Raw genomic sequence first — 17,245 nt, forward strand, 5'->3', positions numbered from 1 at the left:
AGAGAAGGAGAGAAGAGATGGAGGAAGAGAATGAGAGAAGAGAAGGAGAGAAGAGATGGAGAGAAGAGATGGAGGAAGAGATGGAGGAAGAGAAGGAGAGAAGAGATGGAGGAAGAGAAGGGGAGAAGAGATGGAGGAAGAGATGGAGGAAGAGAAGGAGAGAAGAGATGGAGGAAGAGAAGGAGAGAAGAGATGGAGGAAGAGGAGAAGAAGAATATGAGGAGGATGATTACAAAAAAAGAGGAGTAAAATGGAGGAGGAAGAGGAGGAGGAAGAGGAAGAAGCGTCCATTCAAAAGCACCAGAAGTCCACAACATCTCATCAGATGGCCTACAGTTAAAAACAAATCCCTGTTACGTACATCTGCAAGATAATCTTAACCAAATGAAAAGCACATTACAGGCAAACCACTGAACCGGCCACAGGAGAGATTTAGCATCAAATTAACAGGAAGAAGGCCAGAATATGACTAGTATCGTTCATAGGAACGATACCAGTCATCACCACAAGCCATTCAGATACACCACACAGGCATCCCATCACATTGTGTTTCCACTCTCTCTTTCACAACCCTTCATCCCACAACTGTCTGTCTCTACTCCTCCCTGATGAGCTCTCGGCTCCTAACTTTGTGTGTGGTATGCAAATGCTGGCGCTACTGTGTTAATGCAATAGTGAATGTGATATTACCCAGTTTAGTTATAGTAGGCTAGATATTTATACACACGATGTTACGGTGTTTTCTATATGTTGGTGAAGCTGTGAAAGTAATGCATTAGGAGGAATATAAAATAAGTCTAACCAAACTTTTGTAAGTCTAACCAAACTCACGTTGTTTATCTTCATCTAAGCATGTCAACCATGAGCCAGAGTATTTTTGTGTGGGGGATGTAACCGTGTGTGTGTGTGTGTGTGTGTGTGTGTGTGTGTGTGTGTGTGTGTGTGTGTGTGTGTGTGTGTGTGTGTGTGTGTGTGTGTGTGTGTGTGTGTGTGTAGGCATGCATCCATGCGAACCAGAGAAGGGTGAGAACAACTTAAACCAGAGAACAACTTAAAAAGTGAATTTACCCATTTGGCAATCGGTCATTGGCACACAGAAGAAACGGTCAAACTCGGTAGCCTACGGACCCTATAGACTACAGATATTTAAACATTACAAATTAACAAACCGGTGTCGTCCATGCAAACTCCACAGCTCGATAATGTAAAGTGACAGTCAAGATTATCTTGTTGCAACACACCCCTCTCTCCCGTCACATTATAGGCTCGAGGCTGAAGATCAACGTTGTCAGAACAGAAGTGGACGTTTCCGCAATGATGTAGCAACTGCCTCAATGTAGATTTATGTTACAGTTTACTGTAAAGAATTGTTTTACTTGAAAACTAAACCATTTTTATAATCAAACAAAATGACGAGTAGGCTATTGTATTGTGTGTAATGTATAAATAGACTTTCACAAAGTGGTTTTCGACATGTTGAACATAATTAACCAATAACAGACCGAGGGGATAAAAACGGTTCCTCCTGGATAAATTGCACCAAAACGCCCTCTAGTGTTTTTAAATGAACATTACAGTTCAGTCAACAGGCCCAAAAGTTATTTATAGATGAGCAACTTATTGTCATTGAAAGAGTCAGTGATGATGATGATGACGATGATGATGATGATGATGATTATTATTATGCATTTGAAAGTGTATGATGTATATTTCAAACATATCTTACATTTCAATGTGTGATGGCAGGCTATCTTTACTGTGTGCGTGTGTGTGTGTGTGGGGGGGGGGGGGGGTCTGTGTATGTGTGTTTGTGCATGCTGCAACAGTGAAAGAGAGAGAGAGAGATAGAGAGAGAGAAAGAGAGACAGAGCGAGAGAGAGAGAGACGGAGATAGGAAGAGAGAGAGAGAGAGGAAGAGAGAGAGAGAGAGAGGAAGAGAAAGCGAGAGATCACTCAGTAATCGAGAGAGAGAGAGAGGTGAGCGCTGTAGCAACTTCCTGCTGTTGCATGAGGCGTTGAATTGCAGTTATTTTCTCTCTGTCTGAAACTCTCACAGACTGTTACACAGAGAGAAGCGGGAGCTGACTCAGGCTAAGCAGGATGCAGGCTATCAAATGTGTTGTTGTGGGAGATGGGTAAGTGTTTTTCATTTTATTTTATCACATGATATCTTAGTGCTCTGATTTAGTCATTGGTTCAATGAGCAATCGAACCCTAAATTAGTTTTATTGGCCTCTCAGTATATGAAGCCAAGAGTGGAAGCTTGTTGATGTCTTCACTTTCTCTGTTCTGGGTGACTTCAAGTTCTTCTCTTTCTGTTCTCTTTTTACATCTATAGAAATACACGTACAGATCAGTTCATTCACAAATCATGTAACAGATTATGAACCTGAGTCTGTTGAGAGACCCAGAGGTTTGTTGATACTACTAATCAGGTGTATCCGAAGATAAAGAGTTAAAATAGCTTCCACAGTTAGTGCAGTTCCCTACTACTCATTACTTAGTTCATCATTAGTTAACAGACAACTATCTTTCATCCAGCTTCAATGAATCTGAAGCCCAAAGCCAACTTCAATGGAGTGGCAAGGCAGAATAGAGCACTATGTAACATGGGACAGTCTTGGCTGTGGATAGGAGAAACCAACACAGTCATAGCAGCTGTATAGTACACGCCAGGACATGCATTTCAAATGCTGGCATGTAAGAGGATCACTGGGACAGTGTCCCAAATGGCACCTAATTCCCTATGTAGTGCACTACTTTTCACCAGAGCCCCTGGGCCTTGTTCAACAGTAAGGCACTATATAAGGAATAGGATGCCATTTGGGACACATAACATGTGTTGTTCAGAGCAGCTGAAACTAGGTAAATACACACATCATGAAGGAGTGATTTGATTGGCTCAGAATAGGATAGAATAGAATAGTGGCTGGTAAATCTCTCTCTGTTAGTGATGGTCATAACACATGGACCAGTCGTCCTATCTATAGTGCATACAGCTTCATTTCAGGTCACTTGTCTGACATGTTCAAGGTTGTGTTTTGCAACTCAAAGGTGTGTCACACTCAGTTTGTTCGATGGGTCAGTGACAAAAGTCAGGATTTTCATCTACAGTATGTATGGAGGCCCCCATTTCTGTTCTCATTCACATTGTCTGTGAATTCATGGAACTGTGAGGTATGTTAAAACACTGGACCCCAAGGTGTCCTATCAGACCTGGTTTACTAGGACACTGAGAGATGATGAGGTAGAGGTCCTATTGTTAGGAGAGGGGTGTGTCCTATCAGACCTGGTTTACTAGGACACTGAGAGATGATGAGGTAGAGGTCCTATTGTTAGGAGAGGAGAGTGTCCTATCAGACCTGGTTTACTAGGACACTGAGAGATGATGAGGTAGAGGTCCTATTGTTAGGAGAGGGGTGTGTCCTATCAGACCTGGTTTACTAGGACACTGAGAGATGATGAGGTAGAGGTCCTATTGTTAGGAGATGGGTGTGTCCTATCAGACCTGGTTTACTAGGACACTGAGAGATGATGAGGTAGAGGTCCTATTGTTAGGAGAGGAGTGTGTCCTATCAGACCTGGTTTACTAGGACACTGAGAGATGATGAGGTAGAGGTCCTATTGTTAGGAGAGGAGAGTGTCCTATCAGACCTGGTTTACTAGGACACTGAGAGATGATGAGGTAGAGGTCCTATTGTTAGGAGAGGAGTGTGTCCTATCAGACCTGGTTTACTAGGACACTGAGAGATGATGAGGTAGAGGTCCTATTGTTAGGAGAGGAGAGTGTCCTATCAGACCTGGTTTACTAGGACACTGAGAGATGATGAGGTAGAGGTCCTATTGTTAGGAGAGGAGTGTGTCCTATCAGACCTGGTTTACTAGGACACTGAGAGATGATGAGGTAGAGGTCATATTGTTAGGAGAGGAGTGTGTCCTATCAGACCTGGTTTACTATGACACTGAGAGATGATGAGGTAGAGGTCCTATTGTTAGGAGAGGAGTGTGTCCTATCAGACCTGGTTTACTAGGACACTGAGAGATGATGAGGTAGAGGTCATATTGTTAGGAGAGGGAATCATGGCCTTACAGAGAGGGGAGTGTTATTGTTGTCATATTCATTGTGTCGTGAAGTACATCAGTTATACAAAGATGAGGGGACATCATTGTCCAGACAGTTATTGTCTGTGTACCAAATTACACCCTATTCCCGATGGGGTGCTGGTCAAAAGTAGTGCACTAAGTAGGGAATGGGGTGCCATTTGGGACGTGGAGAGTGTAAACAACCTGTTTTCAGTGTACACTAATGGGTGAGGTCACTTCACAGGTTGATATTCAACAGGTGATATACCAGGTGATTGTAAAGGGATGGGTGGTAAGAGAGAAGGAGGGGAGGGAGATCCTGGGTTCCATATAGAACCCTTTGTGGAAAGGGTTCTACATGGAACCCAAAAGAGTTCTAACTTGACCCGAAAGGGTTTTTCAAAGGGTTCTCCTATGGGGACAGCTGAAGAACCCTTTTAGGTTTTAGATATGACCTTTTTTCTAAGAGTGTAGGCCACACTCTCATTTAAAGCGAAGAGTGAATGGTGAGAGAAAGGTGGGAGATGAGAGACCATTTTGGCCCTAAACAGAGAGTACACAGTGGCAAAATACCTGACGACTGTGACTGACCCAAAATGAAGGAAATCTTTGAATATGTCCAGACTCAGTGAGCATGGCCTTGCTAATGAGAAAGGCCGCCGTAGGTAGACCTGGCTCTCAAAATTAGGTGGAAACTGAGCTGCACTTCCTAATCTCCTGCCAAATGTATGACCATATTAGAGATACATATTTCCCTCAGAATAAACAGACCCACAAAGAATTTGAAAACAAATCCAATTTTGATAAACTCCCATATCTACTGGGTGAAATACCACAGTGTGCCACCACAGCAGCAAGATTTGTGACCTGTTGCCAGAAGAAAAGGTTAACCAGTGAAGAACAAACACCATTGTAAATACAACCCATATTTATGTGTTTGTACTTTAACTATTTACACATCACTACAACACTGTATATATACATATAATGACATTTTACATGTCTTCATTCTTTTAAACCTTTTGTAAGTGTAATGTTTACTGTTAATTTGTTATTGTTTATTTCACTTTTGTTTATTATATACTTTACTTGCTTTGGCAATGTTAACATATGTTTCCCATGACAATAAAGCCCTGAAATTGAATTGAGAGACCGAGAGAGAGAGAGAGAGAGAGAGAGAGAGAGAGAGAGAGAGAGAGAGAGAGAGAGAGAGAGAGAGAGAGAGAGAGAGAGAGAGAGAGAGAGAGAGACAGAGACAGAGACAGAGACAGAGAGAGAGACAGAGACAGAGACAGAGACAGAGACAGAGAGAGAGAGAGATCTATTGGGTGAAATATTACAGTGTACCATCACAGCAGCAAGATTTGTGAAAAGCGCAACCAGTGAAGAACAAACACCATCGTAAATACAATCATATTTATTTATTTGCCCTTCTGTACTTTAACTATTGGCACATCGCTACAACACTGTATTTTGACACAATATGACATTTGAAATGTCTCTTTCACTCTCTCTCTCTCATCCCCCAGCTCTCTCTCTCTCTCTCTCTCTCTAAATTCAGTTCAATTCAATGGGCTTTATTAGCATGGGAAACATGTGTTTACATTGCAAGTGAAATGGATAAACAAAAGTGAAATAAACAATAAAAAGTGAACAGTAAATATTACACTCACACAAGTTCCAAAAGAATAGAGATATTTCAATGTCATATTATGTCAAAATACACTGTTCACTTTTTATTGTTTATTTCACTTTTGTTTATCCATTTCACTTGCAATGTAAACACATGTTTCCCATGCTAATAAAGCCCATTGAATTGAACTGAATTTAGAGAGAGAGAGAGAGATAGAGAGAGAGAGAGTGAAAGAGAGAGAGAAAGATAGAGAGAAAGAGAGCGCACCATTACCAGACATCTAGTAAGATAGTCAGAAAAACAGAATGAAAGTGAGATAAATACCAAAAAGGATCTATTTCCTGTTTTTCAGTGCTGACTGACAGTTTTAATCAGGGCTCGTATTCACAAAGTGTCTCAGAGTAGGAGTGCTGATCTAGAATCAGTTTAGGCTTTGAGATCACAAAGAACGAGACATTTGGGGACCTGATCCTAGATCAGCACGCCTCGTCTGAGATGGGAACCCCGGTTCCCATTGGCACATTTTGTCAGCATCATTTTCACAAGCCCCCTGCTTGTAACATTAGCTCTATATGTTACAGTATTGTATGTGTATCACGCTTAGCTGTTTTATAATATGCCAAATAGTATGCAGACATTTGCCCCACAGCCTCTGTCTCTTAAACAAGTGTTTTTGGTGAAGGAGGAAGGAGGTTATGGTAAAACCCAGACAGACTCATCACTCTCTAAAACACAAGCTGGCTTCCTGTAAACCATGTGACCTACTCCGGTTGCCGTGGTTATGAGCCCTTGTCAACCTCTGTGACCTCTGTGAGTAGCACGCTGGATATGAGTATTTGTAAAAATGACACAAATGGAAATATTGAGTACAAAACACACTGAAAAATGACAGAGTATTTGTGTTAGTTTATTTTCTCGTGTCTAATGTGATGAAGAAGCAGGCTGTTTTCAATGAGGAAGAAGATAGACTGAGAGATAGAGACCTGTAGTCATCATACTAGAAGGCTATGCTACGTCTTCTTGAACAACGGTTCAGTGGAAAAACAAGATGTCCGCCGATGAGAAAGATGATAGACTTGGCTTAAGTTGGCTATATGAGGTTCACGTATTACTCAACACACTGATGTAGTTCTAACCCAAGTCATGATGTTGATGAAGTTGACACATGACAGGACACGTTGGGGAAATGGAATGTGATTGGTTGATTCACCTTGAAATATGCTTACTTGTTGTTTATGGCCAAACCCAGCTTCCTTTGTTCAGAGTGGAGTCGTTTGATTGAGCTGTTGGAAATGGAACAGATCCTTGAAAATTCTTTAATGTTTTCATTGTCTATTTCATGTGTTTAAATGGTGTAGGGATCCCACTGTGCACAGACGTCATTTCAACGTCTAGGTTGGATTTACATTTGGTTGAGTTGTCAACTAACGTGAACTCAACATGAAATCAACAACAATGTCATCAGGTCATTGGATTCAGGTTCAAAGTTGACGACTTGTTGCAAATTCAATCAGTTTTGTACGTTGATTCAATGTCATCACGTCTTTTTTTCCTGAAATGACATGGAAACAACGTTGATTCAACCAGTGTTTTCACAGTGGGACGTTGCATTTCCCCACTAATGGTTAAGGTTATAGCTGTTTAAATGACCATTGAGTCCTATTGAAAACGTTGATGTGTATTGTCCCTGTGTGTTTCAGAGCTGTTTAAATGACCATTGAGTCCTATTGAAAACGTTGATGTGTATTGTCCCTGTGTGTTTCAGAGCTGTTTAAATGACCATTGAGTCCTATTGAAAACGTTGATGTGTATTGTCCCTGTGTGTTTCAGAGCTGTTTAAATGACCATTGAGTCCTATTGAAAACGTTGATGTGTATTGTCCCTGTGTGTTTCAGAGCTGTTTAAATGACCATTGAGTCCTATTGAAAACGTTGATGTGTATTGTCCCTGTGTGTTTCAGAGCTGTTTAAATGACCATTGAGTCCTATTGAAAACGTTGATGTGTATTGTCCCTGTGTGTTTCAGAGCTGTGGGGAAAACATGTCTTCTCATCAGCTACACAACCAACGCTTTCCCTGGAGAATACATCCCTACCGTGTGAGTACACACACACACACACACACACACACACACACACACACACACACACACACACACACACACACACACACACACACACACACACACACACACACACACACACACACACACACACACACACACACACACACACACACACACACACACACACTTGATATGTACAGTGCACTAGAAAGGTGTGCGTGTTCTCTCCCTCAGCTTTGATAACTACTCAGCCAATGTGATGGTGGACAGTAAGCCAGTCAACCTGGGACTCTGGGATACAGCAGGACAGGAGGACTATGACAGACTAAGACCACTGTCCTACCCACAGACGGTACACACACACACACACACACACACACACACACACACACACACACACACACACACACACACACACACACACACACACACACACACACACACACACACACACACACACACACACACACACACACACACACACACATGTATTTATATATAATACACACACACACAAACCTAATTGAGTCCGGTGTCCTGTGATAATGCATAGAGCTTGATCTCTCTCTCTCTCTCTCTCTCTCTCTCTCTCTCTCTCTCTCTCTCTCTCTCTCTCTCTCTCTCTCTCTCTCTCTCTCTCTCTCTCTCTCTCTCTCTCTCTCTCTCTCTCTCTCTCTCTCTCTCTCTCTCTCAGGACGTGTTCCTCATCTGTTTCTCTCTGGTGAGCCCAGCCTCCTACGAGAACGTCAGAGCCAAGGTGATCCTCTCTAGATTCTACCTGTATCTCTCAAATTCAGGGTTGGCGTTGTGAAATTCAATCATTCATTCATTGAAATTTCCCAATTACTTTCTGTGATGCCTTTTCAACATGTTAATTGGTCATTTAATATTCAGCCTGCAGAATTGACTGAACCGAAGTTGAGTTAAGTCCCATAATACATAAAGCTGTATTGAGGTGAATTGAATTGAGCCCTAATGGAAATGTCAGTTAGTATTCAAAGTGCATGTCCTACTATTGACCACTAGATGGCGGTGTGTCCCCACACTGTCAGAGGGACCGTTTGCTCCTACTGTGTCGATCCTTCTCTCTCCTCTGTCACACTCCTCTAGTCCAATGAAAGCACTTTGGATATTTTTAAACATCTTTTCATTATTATTTTCAAGATCTTTTCATTATTTCTACATAGTCTATGCAGCGTTGAGACAGAACAGTGTGGGAGTGAAATGCGACAGCCGTCATCACTTGGGAACAAGGACCTTGACATTTTTATTTGAGATATTTTTTCTTCTTTTATTGGTTTCCACATATTAAAGCTAGAATCCTTAGTCGCTACATCCATTTTTGAACTAATATATAGCTATTGATTCTTGAAGAATATGACTTATAAATGCCTCATGAGCTTAGTTTATCTGTCGTACCCCATCAGAACCCAAAATATAAGCTTGTTTTACTCAAAGGTAAAATAATACTGTATAGCCTCAAAACATGTTTAAAATGATACATTTGATATCATGGATGGTCAGTCCTTGCATCCTTAGCTCTGTCTATGAATTTGAGAATAGTTACATTTCTCCGGCCCCTTACCGTAGCTTTTTAGCGAAACAGGGGCGTTTGTTATTGTTTCGATTAAGAATTGTAGCTCTATTGATACAACATAACAAAACAATAATTTCCTTCTTCAGGTGGAGAGAGGGTGGTGGTGTGACATAAATTCTCAAATAGGACTTCTTTCATGCTGCAATAAGCCATGAACATATTGATAGTAAGCCTCCATAGTGAGGGAGCCCACCCCTCCCCCGGAGACCCACTCCCAGGCCGCTCCACTCCCTCCCCAGAGACCCACTCCCAGGTCGCTCCACCCCCTCCCCAGAGACCTAATCCCAGGCCGCTCCACCCCCTCCCCAGAGACCTAATCCCAGGCTGCTCCACCCCCTCCCAGAGACCGACTCACAGGCTGCTCCACCCCTCCCCAGAGACCCAATCCCAGTGTGTCCTCCCCTCCAGTTCCTGACCCAGATGTTAATAAATATATGTTTGTTGTCAGATGAACCAGGTCAGGTGAACCAGGTTAGGGTCAGAGCAGAGAACCATAGAAGCAAGGGTCCCATGGAAAAGGGTCGTGCAGTCCCGCACAGGGTTAGGGAGTAACTGATTTAATGTAATCTGATTACAAAAAAACTGTAACTGTAATCAGTTAAGTTACCAGCAAAAATATTGCAATCAGATTACAGATACTTTTGAAAAACTAGATAATTACTACTTACTAATAATTACTTGAAATTCATAAAGGATGTTTGTGACAAAATAATTGCTGAAACCTTTCTGTTTTCTCCATGACATTCAAATCAGCATTAGAAAACATTGAAGTTTGTTCCAGCTGAGTGAGTCTGACCAGTCAGAGACCACTATGATGACACCAAACGCGTGAAAGTAATCAGATTACGTTACTGAGTTTTGAGTATTCCAAAAGTTACGCTACTGATGACAGTTTTGGACAGGTAACTAGTAACTGTAATGGATTACATTTAGAAAGTAACCTACCCAACCCATGTCCCGCCCCTCAAAACAAATGCCCCTCACATTGTCTGTCTGATTTAAGGGATAAAGTATAAAGTATAAATAAATTAGTGGTAATATGAGACAAAGACATCAGAACACATTTATTTCATGTAACAACGGAGGTGTAGCAACACCTGGGTCTATGTTACCAATCAACAATGATGTTTCCTCCCAAAGGACATACTGGTTCAGTCTAAGTATAACAGACAGGCCTCCCAAGTAGTGTAAAGAGGTCTGTTTCTTGACTGTGTCCATCTCGCTACTAATAACCAAAATGAAAGCTAGACAGTTAGGGAGCATCGAAAATTCCTAAAACGATGGATAGAGGACTATTTTTTCCAAATGTTGACAGTGATTAAATGTTACCGATTTTCAGCGTGGCCCTCCCTCTGGCCCTCGTGGAGGAGCGATTGAGACCCCCGGGTCAAAATGAGTTTGACAGCTCTGATGTAGTGTGTGATGGAACACTACAGTTGTTCCAGTAAGAGGAACCATCTGACCAGCACGGTAACACATGCAACAACATCACACGTTGTTGTGCATAACCTTGTCACGGCTGGAGTTAAGGTGAAGAGAACCTCTAGGGGGCAGAGTTCCCTAGTCATCCCCAAACATCTGACAGAGTATGGACTATACGTAACCGGTATGGTTTGATCATGGGACACGACTAGAACCTGGGCAGTAAAGTGGCTGGTCCCCCTGGCAGCGGTCACAGGTGGAGTCCATGTCAGGGTACATGTAGATAGTCTATACTTGGTCTAGTGCATATGCATAGATTTAATTGATTGAGACTGTGTGTCACACAGATAGAGTAGTGGTGATGTCTCAATGACACACACATTCACATCCTCACACACATTATATTGAGTAGAATCCAAAGTACAGCCTTTTAGTGTCTTCTCATCTGAAGAGACTCTTCAGAACACTCAATTTGGATCTGGCTTTTAAGACATATCTAGTCTTGTTTGTAAGGATTTTTTCCAATAGCTAGCCCACACTACACAATCCACTCATGTTAATTCTGTTGCCCCTTCACTCTCTTCTCCATCCAATGCCCAAAGTATTTTTGCGTTTTCTGTTTCTCCTTGCTGTTTTACTTCTGTCACCATGGCGACCGAGTCCCTCTTTCGCAAATGTTGTTCTATGCCGATATTAGATTTTCACAGAGTGTTGCTATGGGTCCCAACATGATGGAATGATGCTTTCCCCTTTGTGTTGAGTTTCTATCCGTATGCTCAAGTGTGTTTGTGTGTGTATTTATCATAGGACACAGTGCACTGACATACAGTATATTTATCATAGGACACAGTGTATCCACATACAGTATATTTATCATAGGACACAGTGTACCCACATACAGTATATTTATCATAGGACACAGTGTACCCACATACAGTATATTTATCATCGGACACAGTGTATCCACATCCAGTATATTTATCATAGGACACAGTGTACCCACATACAGTATATTTATCATAGGACACAGTATACATACATACAGTATATTTATCATAGGACACAGTGTATCCACATACAGTATATTTATCATAGGACACAGTGTACATACATACAGTATATTTATCATAGGACACAGTGTATCCACATACAGTATATTTATCATAGGACACCGTGTACCAACATACAGTATATTTATCATAGGACACAGTGTACCAACATACAGTGTATTTATCATAGGACAGTGTACCAACATACAGTGTATTTATCATAGGACACAGTGTACCAACATACAGTATATTTATCATAGGACACAGTGTACCAACATACAGTATATTTATCATAGGACACAGTGTACCCACATACAGTATATTTATCATAGGACACAGTGTACCAACATACAGTATATTTATCATAGGACACAGTGTACCAACATACAGTATATTTATCATCGGACACAGTGTACCAACATACAGTATATTTATCATAGGACACAGTGCACCCACATACAGTATATTTATCATAGGACACAGTGTACCCACATACAGTATATTTATCATAGGACACAGTGTACCAACATACAGTATATTTATCATAGGACACAGTGCACCCACATACAGTATATTTATCATCGGACACAGTGTACCAACATACAGTATATTTATCATAGGACACAGTGTACCCACATACAGTATATTTATCATAGGACACAGTGTACCAACATACAGTATATTTATCATCGGACACAGTGTACCAACATACAGTATATTTATCATAGGACACAGTGTACCCACATACAGTATATTTATCATAGGACACAGTGTACCAACATACAGTATATTTATCAGAGGACACAGTGTACCAACATACAGTATATTTATCATAGGACACAGTGTAACAACATACAGTATATGTATCATAGGACACAGTGTACATACAGTATATTCATCATAGGACACAGTGTAACAACATACAGTATATGTATCATAGGACACAGTGTACCCACATACAGTATATTTATCATAGGACACAGTGTACATACAGTATATTCATCATAGGACACAGTGTACCCACATACAGTATATTTATCATAGGACACAGTGTATCCACATACAGTATATTTATCATAGGACACAGTGTACCCACATACAGTATATTTATCAGAGGACACAGTGTATCAACATACAGTATATTTATCAGAGGACACAGTGTACCCACATACAGTATATTTATCATAGGACACAGTGTACCCACATACAGTATATGTATCAGAGGACACAGTGTATCCACATACAGTATATTTATCAGAGGACACAGTGTACCCACACACAGTATATTTATCATAGGACACACTGTACCCACATACAGTATATTTCTCATAGGACACAGTGTATCCACATACAGTATATTTATCATAGGACACAGTGTACCCACATACAGTATATTTATCAGAGGACACAGTGTATCAACATACAGTATATTTATCAGAGGACACAGTGTACCCACATACAGTATATTTATCATAGGACACAGTGTACCCACATACAGTATATTTATCAGAGGACACAGTGTATCCACATACAGTATATTTATCAGAGGACACAGTGTACCCACACACAGTATATTTATCATAGGACACAGTGTACCCACATACAGTATATTTATCATAGGACACAGTGTATCCACATACAGTATATTTATCATAGGACACAGTGTACCCACATACAGTATATTTATCAGAGGACACAGTGTATCAACATACAGTATATTTATCAGAGGACACAGTGTACCCACATACAGTATATTTATCATAGGACACAGTGTACCCACATACAGTATATTTATCATAGGACACAGTGTACTCACATACAGTATATTTATCATAGGACACAGTGTACCAAACACAAGCACACTATGATTCCACACGGGACGAGACCCATAATCATCTGCGCAATACACGCGGCACGAAAGCCAAAACAACAGAGCACAGGTACTCACACGGCCAACGGACATGGGAACAATAATCGACAGGACAATGGTGAACAAAGGGCACACTTATACAATTACTAATCAAATGGAATACCGGCCAGGTGTGTGTAACACAACAGTTCTGGAGGGATACACTAACTGCTTGACTGTAAATCTAACTGCTTGACTGTAAATGCTCTCTCCCTCTCTCTCTCTCTCTCTCTCTCTCTCTCTGTCTCTGTCTCTGTCTCTGTCTCTGTCTCTGTCTCTGTCTCTCTCTCTCTGTCTCTCCAGTGGTATCCAGAGTTGAGAATGACTCCCCCTATCTCTCTCTTTCTTTAGTGGTACCCAGAGGTGCGTCACCACTGCCCGTCAACCCCAATCATCCTAGTGGGTACTAAGCTGGATCTGAGGGACGAGAAGGAGACCATCGAGAAGCTCAAAGAGAAGAAACTGGCCCCCATCACCTACCCACAAGGCCTAGCGCTGGCCAAGGACGTTGGTAGGTCATTGCATATAATAATCCATTGCTTTTTATGATGATGGAGTTGTATTTTGTAAAGTACTCTAAAGCACTTTGTGTTAACAGCTGACGTAAATAGGGTTTTATAAAATACAGTACATTTGATTGATTGATATTTTGTTTTCCAAGTGTTCTATGACTAGTATTAAATGAGAGGAGCTGAACCAATTTATTCAGACAGCATCTCCTCAGATTCATATCTGAGATGAATGTTTACATGAATGGAGAATGAAGTTCCTATCTGGGTTGTCTGCATGTACACAGTTCTCTCTCTCCCTCTCTCCATGGGAAACATATGTTTACATTGCCAAAGCATCTGAAGTAGATAATAAATTAAAGTAAAACAAACAATAAAAATGAACAGTTAACATTACACTCACAGAAGTTCCAGAATAATAAAGACATTTCAACAGTGTTGTAACGATGTGCAAATAGTTAAAGTACAAAAGGGAAAATAAGTAAACATAGATATGGGTTGTATTTACAATGGTGTTTGTTCTTCACTGGTTGCCCTTTTCTTGTGGCAACAGGTCAAAAATATTGCTGCTGTGATGGCACACTGTGGTATTTCATCTCTCTCTCTCTCTCTCTTTCTCTCTCTGTGTCTCCTGCTTCCCCTCCCTCCCTCCTCATTCTCTCTCTCTCTATCTCTCTATCTATCTCTCTATCTATCTATCTATCTATCTATCTATCTATCTATCTATCTATCTATCTATCTATCTTCCTCTCTCCCTCACCCTCCCACCCTCCCTCCCCAGACTCTGTGAAGTACCTGGAGTGTTCTGCTCTGACCCAGCGTGGCCTGAAGACGGTGTTTGACGAGGCTATCAGGGCAGTACTCTGCCCACAGCCAACCAAGGTCGGGAAGAAGAAATGTCTACTGCTCTAACAGGTGAGAGGGAGGCAGGGAGGGAGAGAGGGTGAGGGGGAAGAAGGGAGAACGAGAGGTAGGGAGGGAAGGAGGAAGAGGGAGGGAAGGAGGTAGGGAGGGGGGAGGGAGAGAGGGGGAGGGGGAAGAAGGGAGAACGAGAGGTAGGGAGGGAAGGAGGAAGAGGGAGGGAAGGAGGCAGGGAGGGAGAGAGGGTGAGGGGGAAGAAGGGAGAACGAGAGGTAGGGAGGGAAGGAGGAAGAGGGAGGGATGGGGGAGGGAGAAAGGGGGAGGGGGAAGAAGGGAGAACGAGAGGTAGGGAGGGAAGGAGGAAGAGGGAGGGAGGGAAGGAGGCAGGGAGGGAGGGAGAGAGGGGGAGGGGGAAGAAGGGAGAACGAGAGGTAGGGAGGGAAGGAGGAAGAGGGAGGGATGGGGGAGGGAGAGAGAGTGAGAGGCAGGGCCTCTGCCCACAGCCCACCAAGGTTAGGAAGAAGTGATGCCTAGTTCTCTAATTGATGCGAGAGATGGAGGGAGGGAGCGAGGGCGAGGGCGAGGGCGAGGGAGAGATAGAGGTTTGGAATCTCTGAAAACAAAGACGGCTATAGTGGTGGATAGGAGGGTGAGAAAGCTAGAGATCCTTAACCTGAAGTATGTCTACATTATTCTCTCCATCTGTTGTTGTTGTTCCTCTAGATGCAGCTAAGAGTGAAAACGGACAGCGAACAAACCAGGGTGCAAGATGTTAACTTGAAAAAGGCCTTTTAGTTTTACTGTGCTACACAAAAAAACATTGACTTATGAAAGCCTACATGGTTAAATAAATATGAAATACTATAATTAAGTGATGTTAATTATATTACGAAGGTCTCTGATGTGTGCTTGTTTGCTACGGGTCTGTAATGTATGATATAGGTACACAATATTCATCATCTGAATAATATACTGTCATATTTTCCCCTCGACTGTGAAGGTGGTATTTGACCTTGATGTAAGTGCGTACCACATGGCACCCTATTCCCTATGTGCACTTCTGACCAGAGCCCTAGTGCACTACATAGGGAATTGGGTGTTAATTGGGACACACCAGAAATTGTGTTGGTATACAATTCAACTCAATTTGCAAACACTGCCATGATCATCATCGTTATTATGAGTTGTAGTTTGATGAAGCCATCTGTCCAATGTGTCTTGATCTGTTTCCAACCACTATATAAAGGACTGTTTATCTGTAATATCAATCTGGATTAATTGTGTTAATTAATTGATGGTAATGGGTTAGGGTTAGGGTTATTCATGCATTGCAATGAGGTCAAGAGAGAGAGAGAGAGAGAGAGTGATCCAGAGTAAGTGATACGGTATTGAAAAAAAGAGAGGGGAGAAATAGAGGTGACAAATGGAGAGCGAGAGAGAATAGGGGGGAGAGAGGAGAGAAATAGAGGTGACAAATAGAGAGCGAGAGAGAATAGGGGGGAAGAGAGAGGAGAGAAATAGAGGTGACAAATAGAGAGCGAGAGAGAATTAGGGGGGGGGGGGAATAGAGGTGACAAATAGAGAGTGAGAGAGAATAGGGGGGGGAGAGAGGGGAGAAATAGAGGTGACAAATAGAGAGCGAGAGAGAATAGGGGGGGAAGAGAGAGGAGAGAAATAGAGGTGACAAATAGAGAGTGAGAGAGAATAGGGGGGGAAGAGAGAGGAGAGAAATAGAGGTGACAAATAGAGAGCGAGAGAGAATAGGGGGGAGGGAGAGAGGAGAGAAATAGAGGTGACAAATAGAGAGCGAGAGAGAATAGGGGGGGGAGAGAGAGGAGAGAAATAGAGGTGACAAATAGAGAGCGAGAGAGAATAAGGGGGGAGAGAGAGGAGAGAAAGATAGAGATCCAGTCAGTGATACGGTATTGAAAAAGAAGGGTTGAGAGAAAGGCTGTGGCCTGCTTAGAAAGACACACAGCAGTTTCAAAGAAGTGCACTTAAAAATGGAACTTAAATTCCAAAGATGACAGATAGTCTTTGGAGTAACAAAACCACATGAGACTGACAGTTTGAGCATTCAAGTATAGTAGTACTACCACTTGAAAACTATATTTCAAT

General features: G+C 41.9%; 2 protein-coding genes across 4 annotated transcripts in view; one reads left to right on the forward strand and one right to left on the reverse strand.

Annotated features, from left to right (window-relative positions):
- Positions 1-1,323, reverse strand: part of cyth4b (cytohesin 4b) — a 15,102-nt gene extending 13,779 nt beyond the window's left edge. Inside the window, exon 1 of one of the 2 annotated variants that reach the window (XM_071389617.1) lies at positions 1,170-1,323. In XM_071389617.1, the coding sequence (XP_071245718.1) occupies positions 1,170-1,182 (13 nt within the window). In that variant the 5' untranslated portion in view covers positions 1,183-1,323. Of the gene's footprint in view, positions 1-1,068 lie in introns of both variants that reach the window. The other variant, XM_071389616.1, reaches the window with a different exon arrangement.
- Positions 1,324-1,943: 620 nt separating this feature from the next.
- LOC139567974 (ras-related C3 botulinum toxin substrate 2-like) lies at positions 1,944-16,395 on the forward strand. 2 transcript variants are annotated; one of them, XM_071389618.1, is made up of 7 exons: positions 1,944-2,135; positions 7,742-7,813; positions 8,015-8,132; positions 8,475-8,537; positions 14,109-14,268; positions 15,048-15,181; positions 15,851-16,395. In XM_071389618.1, exons 1-6 carry the CDS (start codon positions 2,101-2,103, stop codon positions 15,176-15,178), a joined length of 579 nt encoding a protein of 192 aa, XP_071245719.1. In that variant the 5' UTR covers positions 1,944-2,100; the 3' UTR covers positions 15,179-15,181; positions 15,851-16,395. The 2 variants fall into 2 exon arrangements, 1 of the variants encoding a protein (XP_071245719.1); XR_011673487.1 differs by having other exon boundaries at positions 1,965-2,135; positions 14,109-14,272.
- The last annotated feature ends 850 nt before the right edge of the window (positions 16,396-17,245 follow it).

The sequence above is a fragment of the Salvelinus alpinus genome, chromosome 2 (assembly GCF_045679555.1).
Source record: "Salvelinus alpinus chromosome 2, SLU_Salpinus.1, whole genome shotgun sequence".
Classification (NCBI taxonomy): domain Eukaryota; kingdom Metazoa; phylum Chordata; class Actinopteri; order Salmoniformes; family Salmonidae; genus Salvelinus; species Salvelinus alpinus.

Coding starts and splice junctions, on each gene's coding strand:
- LOC139567974 (XM_071389618.1), top strand. CDS start 2,101: ATGCAGGCTATCAAATGTGTTGTTGTGGGAGATGG. Junction 7,814..8,014: donor GGAGAATACATCCCTACCGT/GTGAGTACACAC, acceptor TCTCTCCCTCAG/CTTTGATAACTACTCAGCCA. Junction 14,269..15,047: donor AGCGCTGGCCAAGGACGTTG/GTAGGTCATTGC, acceptor CTCCCTCCCCAG/ACTCTGTGAAGTACCTGGAG.